The 23,930-nt window shown below is 40.1% G+C and overlaps 2 protein-coding genes across 2 annotated transcripts in view; one reads left to right on the top strand and one right to left on the bottom strand.

Moving 5' to 3' along the window:
• Positions 1–2,668, top strand: part of LOC128837710 (serine-rich adhesin for platelets-like) — a 137,107-nt gene extending 134,439 nt beyond the window's left edge. The window contains exon 9 of the mRNA XM_054029089.1: positions 2,539–2,668. Within this exon, the coding sequence (XP_053885064.1) occupies positions 2,539–2,582 (44 nt within the window). The 3' untranslated portion in view covers positions 2,583–2,668. The remainder of the gene's footprint in view (positions 1–2,538) is intronic.
• The window catches only part of DDX60 (DExD/H-box helicase 60), an 80,013-nt gene that overhangs the window by 20,284 nt on the left and 35,799 nt on the right, over positions 1–23,930 (bottom strand). The window contains exons 15-29 of the mRNA XM_054029085.1: positions 21,425–21,591; positions 19,456–19,620; positions 17,948–18,097; positions 17,326–17,445; positions 16,024–16,119; positions 14,275–14,390; positions 13,010–13,152; positions 12,591–12,700; positions 12,104–12,208; positions 11,841–11,969; positions 10,858–10,985; positions 7,312–7,470; positions 5,542–5,683; positions 3,503–3,655; positions 2,312–2,416 (exon numbers count right to left, since the gene is read on the bottom strand). Coding sequence (XP_053885060.1) covers positions 2,312–2,416; positions 3,503–3,655; positions 5,542–5,683; positions 7,312–7,470; positions 10,858–10,985; positions 11,841–11,969; positions 12,104–12,208; positions 12,591–12,700; positions 13,010–13,152; positions 14,275–14,390; positions 16,024–16,119; positions 17,326–17,445; positions 17,948–18,097; positions 19,456–19,620; positions 21,425–21,591 — 1,988 coding nt within the window. The remainder of the gene's footprint in view (positions 1–2,311; positions 2,417–3,502; positions 3,656–5,541; positions 5,684–7,311; positions 7,471–10,857; positions 10,986–11,840; positions 11,970–12,103; positions 12,209–12,590; positions 12,701–13,009; positions 13,153–14,274; positions 14,391–16,023; positions 16,120–17,325; positions 17,446–17,947; positions 18,098–19,455; positions 19,621–21,424; positions 21,592–23,930) is intronic.

Genomic DNA, 23,930 nt, shown 5'->3' with positions numbered 1-23,930 from the left:
CCTTTATTTTACCATCAACACTATCACCATCTTCTTTATCGCTCAAGCCTGAAACCTGGGGGTCATCTTTCATTCTTCTCTGTCCTTTGCCCTATGCATCCAAGCCATGTCTAAAATCTGCTGCATTGTTTATCAGTGATGAAACCATGTGTAAATTATGCAGATCATTACAAATTATTGCCAATAAATCACTATAATATATTCTATATATGCAACACATGTTACAAAACACAATGTAAGAATATTTTACAGTTTTAACATTTTTATTGGGACTATTTTTGTATCCTTCCCACCTGTCAAGCCAGGTGCTTTAGCCATGAGTTCACCTTTCAGGCCTTAGAGGCAAATTTAATAAACCTCTAAAATAGCTTCTTGGTACCCAGAATCATGATATTTTTAAGGTCCGATATCTCAGGACCTTCTGTTGGAAGCAAATGTTGGTACTCCTTGGGAAGCTGACAGTGGTACAAAGTTCTATTTTTCTGATATTCCATTTTTTAAAGTAGTGACATTTTTATATAAGGAAAACCTGTCAGAGGTGCAGAACTAAGTCTTGTCCATCCTGGAATTCGAGCCCACTTAATTTGGTTGGATGGGGGTAGAGTTCCTCATTTGGGAAGAGGAAAAGGAGACATCTCTCTGACACTGATTTTTACTTTAATGGCAACCATTTGAAGCTCCTCAGGGGTAAAAATGTTAGAATAAGTCCAGGGGCGAATGGGTAGAGGGCACAGGGTAGGTAAAGCGGCAAAGCAGAAGAAGGATGGTCCAGTGGTTAAGGCACTTGCTTAGAACTTGGGAGAACCACATGAAAGTTTCTCCTCTGCCACAGGCTTCCTGTGTGATGTTAGGCAAGCCACATAGGGTATGTCTACACTGCCATTAAATACCCATGGCTGGCCCATGTCAGCTGACTTGGACTCGCAGAGCTTGGGCTACATGGCTATTTAATTGTGGTGTAGATATTCAGGCTTGGGCTGAGCCTGAGCTCTGGGACCCCGCAAGAGGGAAGGGTCCCAGAGCCCAGGCTCCAACTCAAGCCTGAACATCTACACAGCAATTAAATGGCTCTGTAGCCCAAGTCCCATGAGCCCAAGTCAGCTCTCATTGGCTAGCCACAGGTGTTTAATTGCAGTACAGGCATACCCATACTGTCTCTGTGCCTCAGTTCTCCATCTGTAAAATGGGGATAATAGTGCTTCTTTAACTCACACAGGTGTTGTGAGGATAATACATTGCAGATTGTGAGGCACTCAGACTAAATTGATGGGGGCTATGTAAGTAGGTTGCATTAGGTAGGTAGAAAATGCAGAATAGACTGATTTATGTCATGACTTGGAAATTGATCATATGTAAGGCCCTACCAAATTCACAGTCCATTTTGGTCACTTTCACGATCGTAGGATTTTAAAAATAGTAAATGTCATGATTTCTGTTTTTTAAATATGAAATTTCACGGTGTTGTAATTGTAGGAGTCCTGACCCAAAAAGGAGTTTGGGAAGGGTCACAAAGTTATCGTAGGTGGGGTTTGCGGTTGCTACCCTTACTTCTGCACTGCTGCTGGCAGCGGCACTGCCTTCAGAGCTGGGCAGCTGGAGAGCAGCGGCTGCTAGCTGGGAGCCCAACTCTGAAGGCAGCGCTGCCGCCAGCAGCAGCACAGAAGTAAGGATGGAATGGTATGGTATTGCCATCCTTATTTCTGCTCTGCTGCCTGCAGAGCTGGACCCTCAGTCATCAGCTGCCACTCTCCAGCCACCTAGCTCTGAAGGCAGCAGTGCAGAAGTAAGGATGTTATGGTATGGTATTGCCACCCTTACTTTTGCACTGCTGCTGGCGGGGCACTGCCTTCAGAGCTGGGTGCCCAGCCAATAGCCGCCACTCTCTGGCTGCCCAGCTCTGAAGGCAGTGCAGAAGTAAGGGTGGCCATACTGCAACCGCCCTAAAATAACCTTGTGACCCCCCTGTAACTCCCTTTTGGGTCAGGACCGCCAATTTGAGAAACCCTGGTCTCCTGTGAAATCTGTATAGTGTAAAAGCACACAAAAGACCAGATTTTACGGGGGGAAACCAGATTTCATGGTCTGTGACGCGTTTTTCGTGGCTGTGAATTTGGTAGGGCCCTAATCATATGCCTAAAATCTTCACTTGTGGTGTGTGTTTTCCCTTTTTCATCAAACTTTTTAGACAGAAATATTTTGACCAGCTTTTTATATATACATATATATACGGCTATCCAGAACTTTTCTGTCTAAATTTATGTACGTGTGTACAGATGTGTGTGTTAGTTAAACTAGCTGTGTATTTCAATACCTGTCTATAGTTCAGAGCATCCAAATACACAGAATTCTGTGTGAAGACAACCGATTTACATGGCATGTTGATTCCTAAAGCCAGTGTTCCAGTAGCTGTAACCACCTAGGAAAATAAACATAAGTATTGAAAATTATATTTATAAACTTGTGTTTCCATTCTGATAGCCTTAAAGATAGAAATGCTAAATAGAAAATTAATCCACCTCTGTACATTATTACTTCCAGGCAAAGATGATAACAGGCACCCACAACAGGTACTCCACCCTTGAAATGATGGAATTATAAACAGAGTAAATTAGGTACAGGTAGTAGCTTAACAAGTGAAAGGGGGAAGAGAAATTATCCTGACTGGTGAACAGACAATATGGAGCAGCTGTGGAAAATCATTGCTACACAGGTAAGGGATTACTGCTGCCACTTTCATTTTTATTTGGATTTTTTAAATTATTAACAGCATAATGCCTTTAACAGTTAATATACAACTTGGTTCCCTCCTCAATGATAAGTCATAATTGCTTATCCTAACGTATTTTGCCCATTTTTATGTGGCTTCTTCTGTCTTGTTGTGCCCTGGTTGCACATTGTTTTAATTAAGGTTTGGTGTGTGGTTGCTGTTTGGTTTTTTTGGTGTGAGGAGGCGCAGAAGGATTGTCTTGGTTCTCACAAAAAGTCAATTGACTTTTCTATCTCAATATCCCAAACTTACTTACCATGCTTATCTTTAGCTTAAAAAAATTTGAGCAGTTTCGGATCTTGAAATAAGTTTGTATGAAAGAGCCAAGTATTTTTATTATTAAACACTGTAAAGTATTTTAAACAATTTATATTGAAAGATATACAAAACAAGGCCCTGATCCTGCTAATATTTATATTTATGCTTAACTTTATTCACATGCACAAATGCATGTAAATATGTAAGTATTTTCAGGATTAGGGCCTAAGATTCTATTGTATTTTTTCTTAGGTATTCTAAAATGGTGTCAGTTTGGTAAACTGCATAGATATGCCATGCAATTTGTTCACTAAGGAATATATTTAATGTACATTTTGTGGGGATTGTGCTTGCACTTACATTTGCCCTCAATAAGTGAATGCATACTCAAAGGAGATCATTACATGTAAAAAATATTTAATTCTCAAAGCAGATACTGCTGTATACTTAAAAAAAAATCTGTGAAAAACAATGAACCTGGATAAATCCCATCCTGAAGAGCATCTCCACCAACTGTCTTCCTCTTTGTTCCACAGAAGCATGATGATATCCAATTCCTCTCAGTGCCAGTGTTTTCAGTGTTGTATTTGTTTTCATGAACTTCACTCGATCCATCACCTTCTGCAAAATCTAAGAAAATGAAAAAATTTAGATATTTTTCATTTTTATTTACATTCATTTAAGCTAGTGCCAGAATGGAATACAATTGAGTAATGCATTGTCCTAAAATTACCTGCTTTGGCCAAACAGTGCTCTCAATAGGAAATCTGTTACTACCAATGTGCAAGAAATGCAGATGTAGCCTAAAACACTGCTTGGGTTAAGAGATAGTCCTGTGGGCTGCCAGTGACACATTTCAAACCAAATAACACGTTGGTTAAACCTCTTTTCTGAGATCTGATTCATTGAATTTAGTCAAGCTTTTTTTTTTTTTTTCCATTCAAGCAATTGATTCTTCCACCTTTACATGGAGTAAAACTTACCTACGTGAGCATTTTAAATTGATTTCCAGTACTACTTGATATGAGTAAGAGTGGCAGAAATTTCTATAGTGCTCATCACTGTAACATTTTTTTCCAGCATAGAAAATCAAGCAATAACAAATAGATAAAGGGTTACATTCTGCCAGTCTTATTCATTGAATAGTACCTTACTCCTCCATTAGTCCACTGAATCCAATAGGGTATACAGTGCTACTCAACATGAGTATGGCTATCTGAAATTGACCTTGAGTTAAGGTAAAAAGTAGCTGGAAAAAGAGTCAACCTGTAGTCCCTAAAATGAAATCAGGGCCAGCAAGAAACCAACTGGGGGATAAGTAAATGTTTATGTGTGGCATATATGTTTTAAAGTAGACAAATACATTTTTAGGTCTAATAAAGCTAATATGTGATAGCAATCAAGACAGATTGATTTTAAGTTTTCTAGTAACCAGGGCTGGCTCCAGGGTTTAGGCCGGCCCAAGCAGCCAAAAAAAAAAACAAACAACAACAACAAAAAAGCCGCGATCTCGATCTGCAGCGGCAATTCGGCGGGAGGTCCTTCGCTCCCAGCAGGAGTGAGGGAACATCCGCCGAATTGCTGCCGAACAGCTGAACATGCCGCCCCTCTCCGAAGTGGCCGCCCCAAGCACCTGCTTGGTAAGCTGGTGCCTGGAGCCGGCCCTGCTAGTAACTAATGGTGGGGAGAATTTCAGACTCTGGGATGTATTTTTGAAATATATAGCATATACATTTAAAACATATTAATTTTCAAAGTAAAAGGGGGCAATTAATCTTAGATACAGTGTTTCATTTTGATTAATATTTAATTACCCTTATAATAGTTTTACCAATAAAAGTAAAGCAGCAATGCAATATACTTGGACATGAAGCCATTACCCTTAGGAAACTCCAACTAGTAGAAAATACTCAGCAACATTGGCTATCCTGAGCAAATCAGACCTGTCTTCCACTCTCTACATTGGCTTTCCATAGAACATCAAGCCAAACTCAAGGTCTCGGTCCTAATCGTCAATGGACTAGCCTGGGCTTGGGAGATCTAAAATATCACCTAAATCTTCGGGATAAGGACCATGGCTCATAGCTCTGCTTCTTAGGCACCATGGAACTTTCCAACACAAGAATAAAGCTTGTCTGTGCAGGAGATGGAGTTTTCTCAGAAGCCAGTCTCAGATTGTGGGAGCTACAGGCCATCACAAACATCACCACATTCCATTCCAAGTGCAAGGTGCACTTCTTTCACCTTGTCTTTTCTAGCAAACACATATCAACAGGTACATTTAAAGAAACATAACATTAGAGGCTACACTGCACACAATTCTCCTGGGAAGACAATGAGAGAGAGAACCAATCATACATGACAGATGTTAGTCACATTTTTAAAGACTACTGGAAGGTGCTCAGATACTACACTGATGAGGGCAATAGAAGAACCTTTGCAGAATAAGTTCTTTCTCAGGGCCCAGCATTTATTATTGGAATGTAGAATTAGCAGCACTTTTGCTTTTTTCTTACCTCTGTATCAACAGCTTGGCTATTTGCATAGGTGCAATCCGGAGGGATTTCAGTTAGCTTCCCAAGTTTTTCCATCAAATTTCCATGCTCAGCCTCCTCAAGTATCATTTTATCAGTTTTACTTGATGTAATTTTCATGCCACTATACAAAATACACATTAGTTGTTAGTTTGAACCTTTATCTAAGAAAATCTGCAATCAGTGTTTTAAAAGTTCACTACATTTTATTATTTGTTTTTGTTTTGAGATATTCCCACCAGACCAATCCTTCTGCCAGATTGTACATAATACACCATCAGGCTGATGTTTGTTTTCAGATACAGGACCTACTCCTGCTGAGGTCAATGGCAGAAGTCCACTGATGCCAGTGGAGCAGGATTAGGTCTATGAAAAAATATGAATGTGTTGATCAAACACTCGACTTCTGACTCAACTGAAAAACGATATGAGGGCAGAACCTTGAAGTACCACAGGGGGGCAAAAAATTGTACACTCCAACTTGTATTCAGTTTTGATTTGTATTTAGTTTTTGTATGAATTTGGTCTGATACACCTGAAAAATCAGGAAGAAAATGTTTATTGTGTAACAGGGTGGCCCTTTAAGGATGGTGAAGGAACCCTCTAGGGATCAGCCCTACTCCATGCCAGGGTTTTTCTTCTAAGAAATAAATGATGTACAGGGGTACAGTCACTGGGGGTGAGAAAGTGGTCTTGGAAAGTTAACATGGAGTTTGAGGAAAATCTAAACTACTAACTCTGGTTTAGGGCCCAAGAACAGAGCTCTGAGTAGGGTGAGCTGGAACTCTGGTCTAACCATGTTAGGCCTGGTTTACACCTAAAAATTACATTACCCTAGTTACATAACTCAGGGCTGTGAAAAACTTCACACCCTGTGCAATGCAGGTAGGTCAACCTAACCCCCACAGCTAAGTCGATGGAAGAATTCTTCTGTCAACCTAACTACCACCTCAAGGAGAGGTGGATTAACTACACTGATAAAAAAACTCCTTTCATCAATGTAGGAAGGGTCAGCACTGGAGCTATGCTGCTGTAGGGTAGACATACCCTCAGTGCTTAATTTGGGCTGGGGCTGAGCCTGGGCATCTCTAGGCTTGGCAGTTCATAGCCCCGGCACCTCTGGACTTGCCACATCAGTTCTTTTATGTGTGTAAGAGATTCAAGCAGCAGCGCAATACTTTGCCTCCACTCACATGTCACAGCTGCCAGAGGAACATCCCTGAAACGTTGCACTGCTGCTAGTGTGATGCCTGAGCCCTGACACATCTTTCATTACAAATTAAGCACTGCATACCCTTAATGATGAGGGATCAGACTAACTCTGACTGGCTCCTGGTGGTTCCAACCACTCCATCTCACTCTCTCTCTCTCTCTCTCTCTCTCTCTCTCTCTCTGAACCTGGGATATTTAGTGCACTAGAGCAGCCAGACTATAGTCCTAGCCTCAACAAGGCAGGGTGGGGAAAATATAAAAACTGGTTTTTTTGCACAATCAGGGAGCTAGGCTGTGCTCACAGGCTCTCTGGAGAGGTAGGCAAGTAAGCATTATATTTTTTTGAAGAAAGTTCTTTGAAACCTTGGCTAGTTTTTCTTTTGACAGCCCTAGAGAAAGACTACAGGTAGAAGGGGGAGTAAGAGAAAAATCAAGTTTTTTAGTTTAGAAAGGTCTCTTTCATATAGATCTGGTACAAGAAGTTAAACAATGAACCTAATAGAAATCGTTTCAATAGATTCAAATGCAAGTAATACTTACACAGTCTGATTCTTCTGCATGGACTTTTCCTTTTTTTTCAATCTATTTGTTAGCAAATGTATTTGCTTTTCAGTCTTTGGTATTTGTTTACTCTTTTGCTTCTTCTCCAGGCAGTTTTTTATATTTTCAGCCCATTTTTCCACCTTTTTAATGTCGAATCTTTAAAATAGAATTTAAAAACTAGGTAACTTACTAGTAACTAGATTTCTCAAATACATTGCCTCTATGTATTGTAGAACACTGTTGTGCATGCATTCATGCAGGAATATCTTTGTGCCGTTTCCACTTCTTAATGTATAAAGATGGCCAACTATCCTGGCTGGAGTCATATATCTCAGTAAATGTGCAAAGCCATATTCTGAGCAAGATTCTAACGAGATGCAAGATCCTGCAACCCTGATTTCTTATCTGTCTTCCCAGAATTTAGATTCTGAAGCATACAGAGAGGAGGGAGGGCAGGTATGAATCTGTGAAAGAAACGTAGTTTTCTCCCCACGAAACTGCTGCTACAGAGCTGCACCCTTGGAATAACCAGAAAAAGTAATGCACTACACCTTCATGAAATGGGTGTCTGGTATAGCTTCCTAATCAAGAGATGAGTGCTGGGTGAAGGTAAAGGTACCTATCAAACTTTGTGTAGCCATGCTACACATTTCAGCATTGGGTATGTTGTGAAGGATCATGCACAATCTCACATTGCTTACATTCAAGGAAACAAAAGAAAAAAGAGGAAAGTGTAAGGAAACATATCCTCCATAGAAAGTAAAAGGCTTCTAAAAGAACTTCCCAATCAGGCCAACATCCACAAAAAATTTTAAATAAAAATGGGGGTCTTCCAGTTGCTAAAGTTTTAGAATCGCTGCTATAGAGAATTATTGCTCCTTAGCAATTCCAAGCTCCTCTTCCTGTTCCTCCCTCTATATAATTAGACTTTCCCTCATTAGTCATCATATTTGTTGGAATTTCCTTCCAGAACTGATATTTCTCACAGCTGAGCTGGGGCATGACTAGTTTGTCTGTCTGCAGACAGAGAGGATTCTCAGCCCTTTCCTTCCAATGTTTTGTGGGGGGTTTGTAGACCCCCATCACAGAAGCCATGTGTCCAAACAGCAATGCCAAGGTATGACCCCCAAACTGAAAGTACTGATACTAGTAGTGATGGAGCTGAAAGCTGCTGCTCCAGGAATGCACACAAGGACACTGGATCTCTATGGCTGAGCCTTTAGATTCAAGGACCTCTTCATTATTATATTATATTATTATTATTATTATTATTATTTTATTCTTTTTCCTGTGCTTCAGAACTGATAAGGCAGATGCATATTTGATTCACATTATCTGAGGCCACAGATCAGAAAACCAACAAGGCATTGAAGCCAAAGTCAAGGCTTTGTGAATGAAAGTCAAGACCATTCCTGTTTTAAGAGAACTTTTGCCATCTGTCTTATTCATCCTGACTGTGAAGAGTGAACAATGCCATGGTCAAAGTGTTCAGATAGGGTGATGAGTATAGTATAATAATGATGTGAGAGAAAAGGAACAGTCTGGGCACTTTTTGTCAGTGCCCTTTTTCCCCACACCAACATACACCTTATCCAAGAGAGAGATCCTGTGAGGATGTGAGATGAATTTACAATCTGACTTGTCATTAGCCATCTTGACTCAAAATGAGTGCTTAGGAAGACAGCAGAAGCAACAACATATCTTCTCCTTTTAATATTTTGAAATATCTAAACCAAAATCCAAATAGAGAAGAGTTGGAGCTTGAAAAGGATAATGGTAGAAATCTAGTTAAAACCACTAAGTTTAGAGATTTGGTGGCAGGTACAAAAAAAAAAAAATCCCCAAGAACTGTATATATGCAGGAATTCACACATCTATAAAGCTTTTAAGTAAAATATTGCATAGGCTATGAGGTTTACTGACCCATTTAGACTAACTACTTTTTAACATAACATAGTGTCTCAGGTCATCTAAGAAAGGGAATCTGTGGAAATAGTTTCATGAATGTAAACAATATTTTAATTAAAAAATACATTTAATAAATAACAATGACCTTTTCTTCAGATTATCAATTTTGAGAATTTACAGTGGAAAGTGTACTGGATCTTCATATTAGCCAAGGAGAGCTGCTTTTTGTTTTTTGTTTGTTTTTATTTTAATTTTACAAACAACTGACAGCCCACAACTCTGTACTTATTGTTAGCTGCAACAAGCATTCGGAGCTCTTCCTTACACTGTAAAAAGTGACCCTTTAAACACTTCAGCCACACCCAACAACTTGTCATAAGAACAGAAGTTTCTCCACACAGTTAGGTACAATATCATGCTATTCACTTACACATGTGATGGACTTGTGGCAAAAGGGTTAAAGAGTGATTATTTTTAAAGTAAAAAATATTTCAGATTTAATGGGAGAACTATTCTATGCCAGTTACATATTTCATAATATTGCTATACCTTGGTAGATTCCTTAGATTCATGACATTTTCTTTGATTATCATAGAAATGTAGGTCTGGAAGGGACCTCAATATGTCACCTACTCTATTCACCTGCACTGAGGCAGGAATATGTATTATCTAGACCAGGGTTGGGCAAACGTTTTGGCCCGAGGGCCACATCAGGGTTGCGCAACTATCCTATCCGCCCCCTCCCACTTCCCACCTCCTGACTGCCCCTCTCAGAACCCCCAACCCATCCAACCCCCCTGCTCCTTGTCCCCTGACTGCCCCCTCTCAGGACCCCCGCACCCTATCCAACCCCCCTGCTCCCTGTCCCCTGACTGCCCCAACCCCTATCCACACCCCCGCCCTTGACAGCCCCCCCAGGACTCCCATCCCCTATCCAACCACCCTCTGCTCCTTGTCCCCTGACCATCCCCTCCCGGGACCCCGCGCCCCAACTCCCCCTGGGATCCCACCCCCTTATCCAACCCCTCCTGCTCCCTGTCCCCCAACTGCCCTCCCAACCCTTATCTACATCCCCGCCTCCGACAGGCCCCCCGAGACTCCCACTCCCAATCCTCCCTGCTCCCCATCCCCTGACCGCTCCCCCAGAATCTCCGCACCATCCAACCACCCCCTCCTCCCTGACTGCCCCCCCAGGACCTCCCGCTCCCTTACCAGCAGCAGGAGTTCGCAGCCGCAACACCCGGCCACAGCCAGCTGTGCTCCCCATGCTGCCCAACTGGAGCGGCGGTCCAGAGCGTGGCGGCATGGCTGTGGGGTAGGGGGGAGGGGCTGGGGACTAGGCTCCCAGGCCGGGAGCTCAGGGGCCGGGCAGGATGGTCCCGCGGGCCATAGTTTGCCCACATCTGATCTAGACCATCCCTGACAGGTGTTTGTCTAACCTGTTCTTAAAACCCCCCAACCTCCAGAGATCCCACAACCTCCCTAGGTAATTTGTTCAAGTGCTTAACTACCTTGACAGTTAGGAAGTTTTTCCTAATGTCTAATCTAAATCTGCCTTCCTGCAATTTAAGCCCATGTGCAATATTTCTCTACTATATAAATTGTAACTTTTTTTATTGCATTTGTGTGACTTACAGAAAAAATAATGCAGGCAGTTTATCCATCTGTCTTAGTTTTTCAACAAAACATGGGAAATTGTCCTTCATGTCTTTTTCTGAACAATAGGGACGTTGGGGTTTGAGTAACTTCAGCACCCTGTTAGCCTAGAAACAGAGATAATGATTAGATGAAGAGTACGCAAGGTTCATTCTGGAGTACCTTTTTAATAAGGCTGCAGGTTTTTGTTATATAAAATGATTATCAGTTCTAGCCTGACTACAACCTTGACTTTGGTAAGTAACAGGATTAGACTGCATCTCAAGATGTTGTAGGTGGGATGACAGACTGCTTAGCACAAAATTTCTGTTGGTTAAAAGAACAGGTTTTGAAATTTTTAAATGTTTTTAAAAGAGAACCAGAAGGCAGGAGGAAGATAAACAATTATGCAAATTAATAATCAAAAGCACCTTAGAAACCACAGATACAAGTACAAGTTGTACTAATCTTTTATTGTACAGACCTTGTCAACAAAGTAATTAGAGAAATACTCATTAAAATGGACAAAGTTATAACTAACTCTCAAATCTACCAAGTACTACACAGAGACTGTGGTGTTCTACTCTACTATGTTATATATTTTCCTGAGTTTTTGCCAATAAGACTCTTGATAACCATGTTTAGTGTTAATATAAACCCTGAGATTTTTCTAAAGCCTAGAAGACCATCAAGATCATCATTCATCAATATATCTGCAAAGTCCAGTCCAGGACTTGTCAGACACTCAGGTTAAGATCAAGTCGTCAAGTTCAGGAAAATCTAAGTAATATGGTATTTGGAGATCAAAAACCTAAAAAGTTCCAAAAATATTCATAATTTTTTACAACGCTTGAACTAACATCTGCTTTTAAAAATGACATGCATTAACTCTCTAACTGAAGGAATTATAATTGCTTTGTATTAAATCTAGCTTTCTAGTCATACCTGAGAAGAATGTCCCATAACTTGATCATTGTAGTTACCTTCATTCTGTTGTCATGTACTATCCAATTTTTTAGCTCTTCCTTCAATTCTTCTTCATATTTTCTTGCATCTGCTTTTGTGATTACTATTTTATTTTTAAAATGTGTAAACTTCTCAGGATCTAGCTCCTTAAAAACAGGTAACAGAAAAACTATGTTGTTACAAAATATGTTCAGACAATGTCGTCTGGCAAACATGCAATGGCCTCTTACAAACAACTGCTCAGACTAGTTGTGAAAATATATAAGTGATGAGTGCTTACGTCAGCTCTTGGCCAGTTTTCCCAGACTAGTACCATGGAGTCATACAGTAAAATACTTTCTCGTGGAGAAAAAGTCAGGTCTGAAGGGAAGCCATATTTATCTATCTGTAATACCAGAAAAAGGAAAGCAGAGAGGATTTATGGTTTGTGTGTGTGTATGTAGGGGAGGGTCCCTCTTCATCTTCTCTTCAGTGGACAACTGTTTCCCATCTTGTTCTACATTGCCCTTTCTTAGGTTCTTGTGTTGCAGTAGCCATTCTTGAGAGATAGAAAGACAGGATAGAATTTGTCTTTGAACATGAATGCTGCAAAAATGACACAACATAATTCCTTCTACAGGAGCTCAATCCCTGTTTCTGCATCACCCCAGCCTTTTTTTAACCTGGGCAGGGAAATTGGTTTCCTTGCAACATGTCATGAAGGTATGTTTTCTTAATTTCATGGTTCATTTCAAAAATTGTTTTATTTATTATACCATTAAACTTACATGGTCCACAGTTAGGGCAGCACATGGGTGATAGTGATGAATTTTGAAGTCATTGTCCTCTAGGGAACACACATATTTTTCCAAATCATTGTATCTCTCTCCATAAAGCACTGTAAACAGAATAATAAGTTTCTAAATCTAAAGCAAGTTACCTGATAATAGTTTAAAACTAAAACCAAAAGGCCACCATTTTCAAACTTGAGTACCTAAACTTACGCATCTAAGCAAATGGTCTTATTGTCAAAGGTGATAAGCACCTTCAGTTATCATTGAAGTCAGTGGTAGTTGTGGGTACTCAGAGTCTTTGAAAAATCTCATTTTATTAGACACTCACATTTGCTGATTTTCACCATATCCTTTTTAAAAATCAGATATAAAGGACTAATCTGGTTTTTTAAATGTTGCATTCTGATACATACCCAATTTAACTTTATATGATTTATTTACTGTCTTGATATTCTTTTGTTTTTTAGTTCCTTTCTTGGTGCTTGTAAAAGATCTAAGGCTTTCTTCTCTTACACTTTCAACATGTTGCCAGTACCTCTTTACTGACTGTAGCCACCTAAACAAAAAATAATGCATTTGCTGGAAAAGTAGTGCAATGTAACATACCTGCATAAACAATTCCTTTTTTGATATTCTAATAAACCAACCATTTATTGAACCATTAAACCATCTTCAAACTAGCAAACTGCAGACTTCTCTGATACTCTGGAAATACTATGAAAAAATCCTTTTTAGTAGAATAATACCAAGAATAAGAGAACAAAAGACATTGTGTCATTATGGAATAAATTCTTCCCTTTTAAATTCCTCAGATGTGAGGAAAGCCTTGAATGTAGTAGAACTGATGCAACTTCATCAGTTGGGTAGCAGGCAGTGGGAAGCCTAGGGTCTTAACATCTAATATAGGCTAGGACCCCAGCTCTGTAGGGCCGCCCTATGCCCTGGCAGATGGGGTGTTGGCCAGATGAGTGGGGGAAGAGGAGGAGCTGGAGATCCACAAACATACAGATCCACTAACTAAATGCCCCTAGAGCAACTAAGGTTATAATAGCAGCTACAGAATAGCTCTCGAGCTTCTACACGGTCTGCGATGTGGATTAAATAAATAAATAAATAAATAAATGGAGATATCCCATCTCCTAGAACTGGAAGGGACCTTGAAAGGTCATCGAGTCCAGCCCCCTGCCTTCACTAGCAGGACCAAGTACTGATTTTGCCCTAGATCCCCAAGTGGCCCCCTCAAGGATTGAACTCACAACCCTGGGTTTAGCAGGCCAATGCTCAAACCACTGAGCTATCCCTCCCCCCTATTGTCTCCCTTGACCCAGATGGACCTCTTGGTTTATGCATTAGGTTCAAGGATTGACCCTTATATAAATGCAAGTTACCTAAATCATCCCCTCCCATGACACAACCCACAGAATGTGGAAAGTTATTCCAGAAACTATATCCAGTGAACTGTGCTGAATTCCCTTCTTATTGTCTCCTGGTGAAAAACTCTGTGGGACTGCAGAGGGGGCAGGATATGCAGCCCAAGATCATGTAAATTGCTTGATAACAATGTAGGGCCCTAAAGATGTGTGTTCAAAATACACAGAGATTTAAAAAAAGTAAAGCAATTCAAATCAAATAAGGCAACTCATTTTGCACTTTCAAGAAAATAAAGCATTATATTTACTCAGTAAGATGTTTTGGGTTACTAATAGTTGCAGAGAGAGCCAAAAATGGACATCGAATCATAACTAGAAGGTGCTCCCAAACTTCTGCTCCAATTTCACCACCAAGACAATGGACCTGTTATTAGACATAATATTCACTTTTAAAAATGGATGTTTCACATTAGAAAAAAAACTCAATTTTTTACTTTCTATACTGAACAGTAGATTTACAATATTTTCCCCACTGTCCTGCCAATTTTCCAAGTCCTAACAAAGTAAATTAGACTCTTCCAGCACACAGCTGGGGAAATAGCAGCACATTGCACTTCCATAAAGTTCTCCAGGATAAATATTTACTATTTAGAGACAGGGTGTGATGCTGGCAAACCAGGTCAGATCGGGGCCGTAGGCCAATTTGCTTGTGTATTAGTATAGATCAAAGTAAGTAATATACGTGTGTATTCAAATGTTTAAACTTCATGAAAACTAATATAATGTTACTTGTATTGTTTTCACTTATCTGTTCCTGTTATAATATAATGGCAAACATTTACATGATGTATACCCTGTGATTAAATAACCCATCAAAGAAATCTTGTGAAATGCTAATGAAGGATTTAAGGAATTTGCTAATTCCAAAGCAAATGGCCATTGTGGTGATGACCTGAGGACAGAGACTCAAAGTGGATTCCTCACTCATCTTTATCAAAGGAAAAGCCCATGTGAGTAGAGACACCGTCAGCTTGCTTTCTGTGTGAAGATATTATAAATATGGATTCAAAGAAAGATCCTTTACTCTGGACTGTTTGGATTCTAACAGGGCAGAATAACTGAATGAGAAGTCAGAGATCCCCAGAGTTATTCTGGGTAGCCCCGAGAGGCTTTTGGGAAACTGGCAGATTACTGCATCTCTGCTACAGTTTGCACTGACAAACTGTGACGCACCTGCTAATATATTTTCTCTGCTTTAAGCTCTCAATACCTCTCATTTCCTTTTCTTAGCTAATAAACCTATAGTTAGTTTGCTATGGAATTGGCTGCCAGAATTGTCTTTGGTGTCAGACCTGCAGTACCAATTGATTTGGGGTAAGTGACTGGTCTACTGGGACTGGGAGAAACCTGATGCAGTGTGATTTTTGGTTAAAGTGACCATTATCACAAAGCCCCATTTGTCTGGGTGGCAAGATAGACTGGAGAGTCTATGGGGGACTGTCTGTGACTCTATGGTAAGACTGGTATAGTGATCCAGGAATTCACATTTATTAGTGGTTTGGTGAAATCTGATTATGGAACATACCACCAGTTTTGGGTGTCTGCCCTTGTTTTCTGACAGTCTGCCCTGATGTAGGCACTCACAGTTGTGAGCCACTCCAGACAGCATGAAACAGCATGCTCCTGATTCCCCTATGAGTAGAACCCTAGTCCATGTGAAAGAAGATAGCTCAATATTGCACTTAAAAACATCCTCCATAGTTGAATCACAAATGGCATTTGCTTTAGACATGGAGAGAAACAAATCCCAGTGCTTCCGACCAGCTGAGAATTGCCATGAACAGGAGACTTTAAAAAAATGAGTGAGAGTGATAGTACCAAAAGAAAAAGGTGCACGGACAGCTGACTAAGTGCCATTGGAAGAGGGAGTGGAGCTTGTTTAAAAAAAAAATAGAATATGTGCATATAAACATGCCAAACTCACTTAGCTCCTGACATTTTAATAAAATACCCTTTAATAATTCCAATAGAAGCAAAGAAGGACAGTAGAAATCTACCTCATCAAATATAACATATCTGATCCTTTTGACCCATTGCTGGCGGTGAGGTGACAGCAGCAGGATTTCTAAGCATTGAGGCACCGTCACTAGTACCTGAAAAAATGTTTGCAGCCCATTAGTTTGAAACCTGCTGACAAATGACATTATTATAAGACATAGTTTTTATAATGTAAATAAACATTTTTTATTTTCAGTGAATAACAACTAGAGGTGGCTGATTCCTCAAAGGTTCAGAATCTGGATATGTCCAAGATAAGCATCCAAAATTCCAGATAATCTAAATATTAGCCGAACTAGCCAAACCATTATAAACCCTATTCACTTTCTTCTTAAGTTCTCCTTCTAATAGATTTCTCACCAAAAAAAGAGAATACTCACCCTGCTGCAGGGGTAACTTAACACTTAGGGGCCAAAAAGCTCCAGACTGCAGAGTACACAGTCCCACAGTACAAATCGCCATTCTTGAACACTATATTAATCTTCTCTAATAAGAACCAAAATTCAATTACCCTTTTGTGCCAGGAATGAATTACTATGTTTAGAAAGTAAGCTAACCTGATGATGACACTTAATGCACTTATATTTTAAATGGAAGATGTAGATTTAGTTTAGAAAATAGTTCAAGATCCCAGAGACTGCAGCTAGTAGGAGGAGATCCATAGACAGCCAAAGCAGGGTTGGCTGTAGTTCAGGGAGGAGGTAAAATGGGGCCCAGCTGGTGCCACCTCTTCCCCCAACACCCTCCTAGATCCAGAACTGTGCAGGGGAGACACACACACCCAATTTGGGAAATTAGGGCCCAGGTGCCGCCTTGCCTTCCCCTGGGGGAAAAACTGCATAGAGGAACTCCAGTTGGTAGAAGCAGCTGCAGAAATAGCAGTACTAAATTAAGCTGCTTATCTGCTTTACTCCTTGAGAGAGAGATGAAATTGAGAACATACTTGTTAAAAAAAAGGGCGGGATGGTTTTCAAGATCGTTAACTTCAGTGTATATTATTACCCACTGATCTAGAAAACTGGCAAGTAAGCAAACCAGTTTGTTGTACACACAAGATCTATCATCTCTATTGGAACTTCATGTAAAATGAAGTGAGATTCAGACATCAGGAAAGGTCTGTTCATGAAGATTTCTACAATATTAGATTTTTCTTCTGTTATATTCTGATGTGTTTGGAAGTTCATAGTTTAAAAAACAGTACCATGATGAACTTTCTGAGATGCAGTCTACCAGAAGTTCAAACTTTGTTATTTAAATAAAGAAATGTATCATATAATAACAAATCTGAAATAACAGTATACCTGACAGTTCAGAGCATCATGGCGGAAATCTCTCGTGAAAACACCACATACTACCATACCATCGGGCAGTGTTTTGTTAAATCGATTATAAACAGTCGCCCACACTTGGTTAACAAGAGCCTGATTATTAAAGAAAAGCAACACATCAGTAACACGTCAATAAAATTTAGACATCTAAGAAAATAAAAATATAAATAGATAGGCTATTTCACCATAATATTACTCCAATTTTATACCAGTGTAAATACATTAAAGTCAATCCTGAATGCAAATTACAGTGAATATTTATTACCAAGTTTTATAATAGACGTAGACACAGCATGTGCTATAAAACTGCTAACATCATACTAAAAATAGTGTCAGGTGTAAGAAGACAAGATAATATCAAATAAGCTAAATTCTTCTGTCCTTACTTAAGCAAAGAGTTACTGATTTCAACATTGAATAGAAGCTTAAGGTTTTAATTCACTTGGGCCAGATCCTCAGGATCCTCAGGAGGTGTAAATCACTAACTCCAGCAAAGTCAATGTAGTTGAGGTTTTGAGGATTTGACTGAAATATGTTTTATTTTGCTGTAAATCCCTTTTCATTAAACTATGCCTTCTACGCATTTAAGCCATACCTTTGTTGGAGCAACATACACAACCACCCCCTCGTTACTTTCTTTCAGGATTTTCTCCATGCAGTAGTAGGAGGCATATGTTTTCCCTGATGAGGTAGGGGCTACAATCACTGCAGATTCATTATTATCTACAATGTCAAGAAGGTCTCGCTGCAGATAAAAAGTGACATGGATTGTATGCCAAGACAATATATTTTTTGTACAGTTCAAGATGTTATGATACAACTAAACCCATTTCAGTTCACCAGCACACAATCATCTTTTCTCTTTACCACTGCATAATTCTATGCTGCCCGGCTATTGAAAAAACATTTCACTCCAGTGCCTTCTTCTCTAAGGCCATGCTTCCACATAGACCTCTGTCTCATCCCAATAGGGGCCTTCTCCTCCTGAATAAACTCCACCTACTCCATACCCAAAGAGTATTGTGGAGAGAGAACAGAGTAGGACTTAGAACTACAGGCAAGGAGCATATGGTCATGTCTTGCTGGCTCAGTGCTTCTCAGTAGTGGACCTTCTTTGGGTGCATGGAGAGACTAGTGAAAAGTTGGAGTAGCATGCTCATTGCTATTGTGACTTCCCCTCCAGACAATGGGATTCTGGAATGTCAGTCTTGCCTCAGGTGGCTTGTGGTCCCAAAAGGAGAGGCTTCTTGGCCTTACTATTGATTCTTATATGGTATGAAGTTTGCTTGCTCTGCCTTACGGCCCCTCTCTCCAAAGCTTTGGAAAATCAGATGGAAGGCTGACTTTGGAGCCCTCCAACTCAGTCCAGTCAAGTTTGAATTAGGTCACATTAATGAGCATCAACTTGGAAAAAAAATCCTGGTAAGCCAGCAATTTAAAAAATATTATTTATTTTCCATAGCATAGGGACTGTTAGTCTATGACCCCCAAAAACATAAAACATCAGACAAGGAAGCTGATGTGATCTTATCTGGGTCAAATTTTTTAAGACCCTATGTCACCAGTTTATGGAAAATTCAATGTAAAACCCCAATACACATAAATAATAAGTAAAACCCTGTCACAAAAAAGCAAACAAACAAACAATACAACATTCATTCATCAGCAAATCAAAAATAAACTCAGACTTATGGATACATTTCATCATCTCCACTTTCTCCTCTACTAATCTACAAACAGACAAGGCAATTGCAATAAGCGTTCCTTTTCTAGAACTGGACTAGAGATCAGACAGATTATTCTGAAATCTAAATATGGATTTTAAAAAGTTACTTGAAAGCTAATCAAGAAGAAAACTATTTCAAATATGAAAGTTTATATTTTATAGAAGGTCTGTATATTTATATAAGCTATTGTCCTACCACAACCCTCTCACCCACTGTAGGTGAAAATGGAGGTTCCTGAAAATTAAGTTCCCCAAATCAGCTTTTCAAAGAGGCTGTGAACAGCTGTAGAATTTTTCTGTTATATTTTAATATTGGCTCTTCTAACAACGATTACCTATGAAAACAGTAGGTCAAATTTCACAGTATATGGTATTACCTGCCATGTATCTGGAATAAAATGCTGGATCCTGGGATCTCGATCTGTTCTCTCTTCTCGTAACAGGCAATGACCCATGTACTGTAGCTGAAACCGAGCTGCTCCCATGCCAACAGAATATTTAGAAATCTTTGCCTTCTTCTCTTTTCTGTCATCCTCTGGAATCTGTAAACATTTAGAATTTTTGATGCAGCTTGTTTGTTTATATTATCATAATTAATTTTTTTCACTTCTCAGTGAAGTAGCAATATTATATCTAGTTATTTATTTCCAACAATAAAGAAAAGGATTTATTTAAAATATGTTAGGTTTTCTTGCTCCAATTAAGCATCAAATTATTATGGTCTCACAATAACAAGAAGTTAAGAAATCTGCAGGTGATGGCAGGATCAGGACCTTAAACAGTAGCATTAAGAAGCCTGGAAACTCCTTTGGCCATCGTTTGGTGTTGATGGTAACGAAGAGTTCAGGAGGTGGTAAAAATAGTGCTGAATGCAAGAGGCACACAGGACCACACAGGATCAGGTCATTACTCAGACAAATGCAATACATGGGATAAGTCTAGGTGTAGCAGTGATGTTCTAGATATTATAACATGGAACCAAGGTTAAATAATTTAAATTATAATAGTTTCTAAATTTTATTTTAAAGATTTAACTTATTCATTGTAAAATGTCCCTCCCCTTCTTACTCCTCCTTTTCTAACCTTTAGTTTTATTACAGAGGGAGCCTGTAGCAAGTCCTATATTTAGGTGGCCTAACACTTCCCTTTATAAAAGATTCTTGTGACCGTTTCTTTGAGAATCTCTAACACCTGCATTGTTTGCAGTAGGCTTTGATATTATTATACAGAGGGTGAGCTATCAAAGAGAAAAAAGTGCCTTTTCTTGCCCATTCAGTTTCATTAATCTTTTACTGAGGTATAATCTGTTAAAAATCACCATTTCCCTTTTCTCATTTTTGTACCTCAGGAAAATGTTGTGAGCATGCCAGAATAATAACTAAACATGAACATTCTAAAGTGGGGCAGCCACTAAAGCATCTGAGTGCTGCTGGAGCAGCTGTTGGAGATGAAGAGAGCCAGGCTGCACTGCTCCTTCCAGACCTAGCATGTAGCTCTCCTACATAACATCTGGTAGGGAATGTAGGGGGAGAGGAAACACAAACTGAGCTCTCCTCACCTATAGTCCCTAGTCCTAGCCCCCTAGTCCTAGCCCCTCTTGCAGTCCATCCTCTCTGAAGGTAGGAACTGGGGCAAGAGCTTCTCCCACTCCTGGGTAGAGGAGGGAATGAGAGAGAGAAAGATATCAAGCCAAGCTCCCTCCATGATCACTCCTGGAACCAGTGATCCAACCTCCTTCTAAGATAACTGCCTTCTCCAACTGCCAGCTAATGTTGTTATTCCCGTAGGTTAGGTGATAAAAGTATGCTGCAATGCTGAAAGTTCAGAATGTGAACTGATGATGCACAATGGTGTGCTTGTTCCAGTTGCACATAATTGAATTTGTTCTTACCTTTTTCTTTAAAAACACACTTCAGAAATAATATTTAAAAAATCAAACTGTGGTAAAACAACGCTATGCAGGTGGCAAAATAGCATTTGAAAGTTAAGAAATTACAGATTTACAGTTGCCTGTGCCATCTTAATTTGGCCCTATTGTTCATATATTGCACAATGCAGCCTCTACATGATCACACATTTTTTTCCCACGGGGCCTCTGCCTTATTTAATTGCACAAGATGTACATACAATGGGGCAGAAATAAAATTGCATGGGCAATCATAAATCTCGTATCTCCTACATTTCAAGCGCTTGACTTTGCAGACTAAATAATTTTCTTTTAACATAGTTTTTTTGTATGAAATTGTAGATATTTTGAAAAAAAATAATACAAATTGTATGACAAAAACTATAGCGGAGATTAAATTATATGCATGTAGAATAGTACAGTTGTTATACAGACATTACCTGGGAAGATTCTAAAGTACATGCTAAATTGTCAAATCCAAAGTATCTAAGACATCTGACAATCTTTTGATAATCTGTCTTCTCCATTAAATCTTTATATTTTTCCAGCAAGGAATGGATTCTTCTCATTACTTCAACAGCTGCATTTATATCTTTCAGTCTCTTTCCTTGAAAAACAAAATATTCAGCTATATTGATAATCTCATTAAGTATTTTTTATTTTAAAAATATTTTTTGTTCATTTGAGAAGTGGCAGAACTCTCCACACAAGGGCCAAATGATCTTCACAGCTGCACAGGTTCTGTGCAAAGAGAGAAGGTCTCAGATCTTGGACTCCAGCTTGAGCCCAAACATCAACACTACAATTTTTAGCCCCGCAGCCTGAGACCCGCAAGCCTGAGTAGCTGACCCAGGCCAGCCACCCGTGTGCTGCAGCTCTTTTATTGCAGTGTAGTTGTATCCTATGAGACCATGTGCAATGACTCTGATTTTGATGTCAGCTTGGAAAGCCCTGCATCAGCAAGCTCCCAATAAAAGCCATTAACATAAAGCCTCATTGTAGAGATTTTCTGCGATGCAACAGGATGAAAATGACTAGCCAAGAAGCAGTCCTACTAAGGGTTACTGTTGCAGACAACTTATGATTTATTTTAATCCCAGGATGTGCGATGAGGGACACATCCAAAATAGTTCAGCTCTATAGACCTTCAGGACATGTTGCAAGACCCACCTCTTCCCACATTTTTATGCAAATGTATGTGAACTGATGGCTGAGATTTGGGCATTGAGAGCTGGGATCTATGGCTAGAGATCAACTCGGGGAGGAAACTACATTTATTTTTGTTTGTATTACTTGGCTTGTCTAGAGCTCTGGATAGGTACATTTAAATGTTATGTATAAATCAAAATGCACAAAATAATAAATATGCTCAGATGCTTTACACATCGGCCTCCTTTCATGGCCAGTGTATGTAGATGGTGGTTTGGACTTTTTTTTTTTAAATTCTTTTCTGTTTACACCTCATTGCTATTTTAGAACATGCATACTGCTTTAAAAATATATTCTTCTGGTATCCAGTTCTTGCATTAAATGACAGAGGGATATGATACTGCAGTGTATTTGGACGTTAGCATCCACAGCATGGGATGGGAAAAAGGGAGCTGGAGAGTGGAGAACAGGTTCTGATAGATTGGTTTGATGTTACCATAAACATGGGTGTTTTCCATGATGAGCCTCTCAACATTTTGGTATTCTTCCTTTTCTCCTGTCACTTATTACACCAGTGTTGCCAACTGTCACAAACTGATCATGAAAATCATTGTTTGGGTCCTGGCTGCATGTAGTTTCACAATGGCATGAAAAGTTCCAGCCATCACACCATTTTTAGGAAGCAAGATCAGAGTATTTGATTAGCCTAGTAAATGATATGCTAAACTACATGGCCAGAGACTATGAGTTCTAGTCCCAGCTATTGCACTGAAAATATTTCAGTACTTTTTGCAATCCTTACTATGAACCAAGGCTTTATATGCTGGGTAGTTATTATCATTTGTGCATGTAGCGGGGTGGAGCCCGCTCCTGCCTGGGAAGGGTTAAAGCCAGTCCTGCAGAGGGCTGGGGCTGTGGAAGGAAAGACCTGGGCTGATTGGGGGAAGCAGTTGCAGCTGGGCCATGCCCCAATCAGAGCCCAGCTGGCCCTATAAAGGCTTGAGCCAGGAGCAAGGAGACACCCATTCTCTGCATTTGGAGAGAAAAGGGCCTGGCTGCAGGGAGCTAGAGTACCTGAGAGGAGAAGGGCTGGGGAGCGGCAGAGGAGCTCCAGTCTGGAAAGCCCCAGGCTGTGGCCTAGCATTGGGCCAACAGGTACTGGGGGTTGCAGAGGGCAGCCCAGGGGTAGGCAAAGGCAGCAGGTCCAAACCCAACCTTGCCTGTGATGAGTGGCTGATACTGCAGTCTGCCCCAGGGAGTGGGACTAGATGGTGACTGGCAGTAGCCTTACACTGAGGTGAGGTGGGGTTAGTGGGTGGGGGTTCCCCTGGGAGGGGAGACCCAGTGTGTGTGGGTACTGCCAGGGGGCAGCACCCAGAGAAAGGGTCAGTGGGGTCCTGGGAGGGACATGGGGCCAGTGGCAAGGCTGATCACTGGCCTGCAGAGGGAGTGCTGGAGCTGGGATGAGCTCTTTCCCAGAAGAGACCAGCAGGAGGCACTGCAGGGATGAGTCTGACCCCTTACAGTGCATTAAACAGAAAAAGTAACAGATTGCACAAGGACATTTCAGAGAGAGCTGGAATTAGAACCCAGGTCACTACTATATCACTACTACTAGTGACCCAGATCACTACTATATAACAGAGCCAAAGCTCTTCTACTTTGCCACATAGTCTTTTAAAAGTGATATGTCAAATTAGGTGTTTGTCTAACCTCTTCCCCCCTTATTAATGCACTGTGGCTCTCTGTCAGCCTTTAGCAGCTGCCTATGTATTTAAATTTACTACTTGGCTATAG

This window comes from Malaclemys terrapin, chromosome 5, assembly GCF_027887155.1.
Source record: "Malaclemys terrapin pileata isolate rMalTer1 chromosome 5, rMalTer1.hap1, whole genome shotgun sequence".
NCBI lineage: Eukaryota > Metazoa > Chordata > Testudines > Emydidae > Malaclemys > Malaclemys terrapin.
This window is presented reverse-complemented; position numbering and strand designations above follow the sequence as displayed.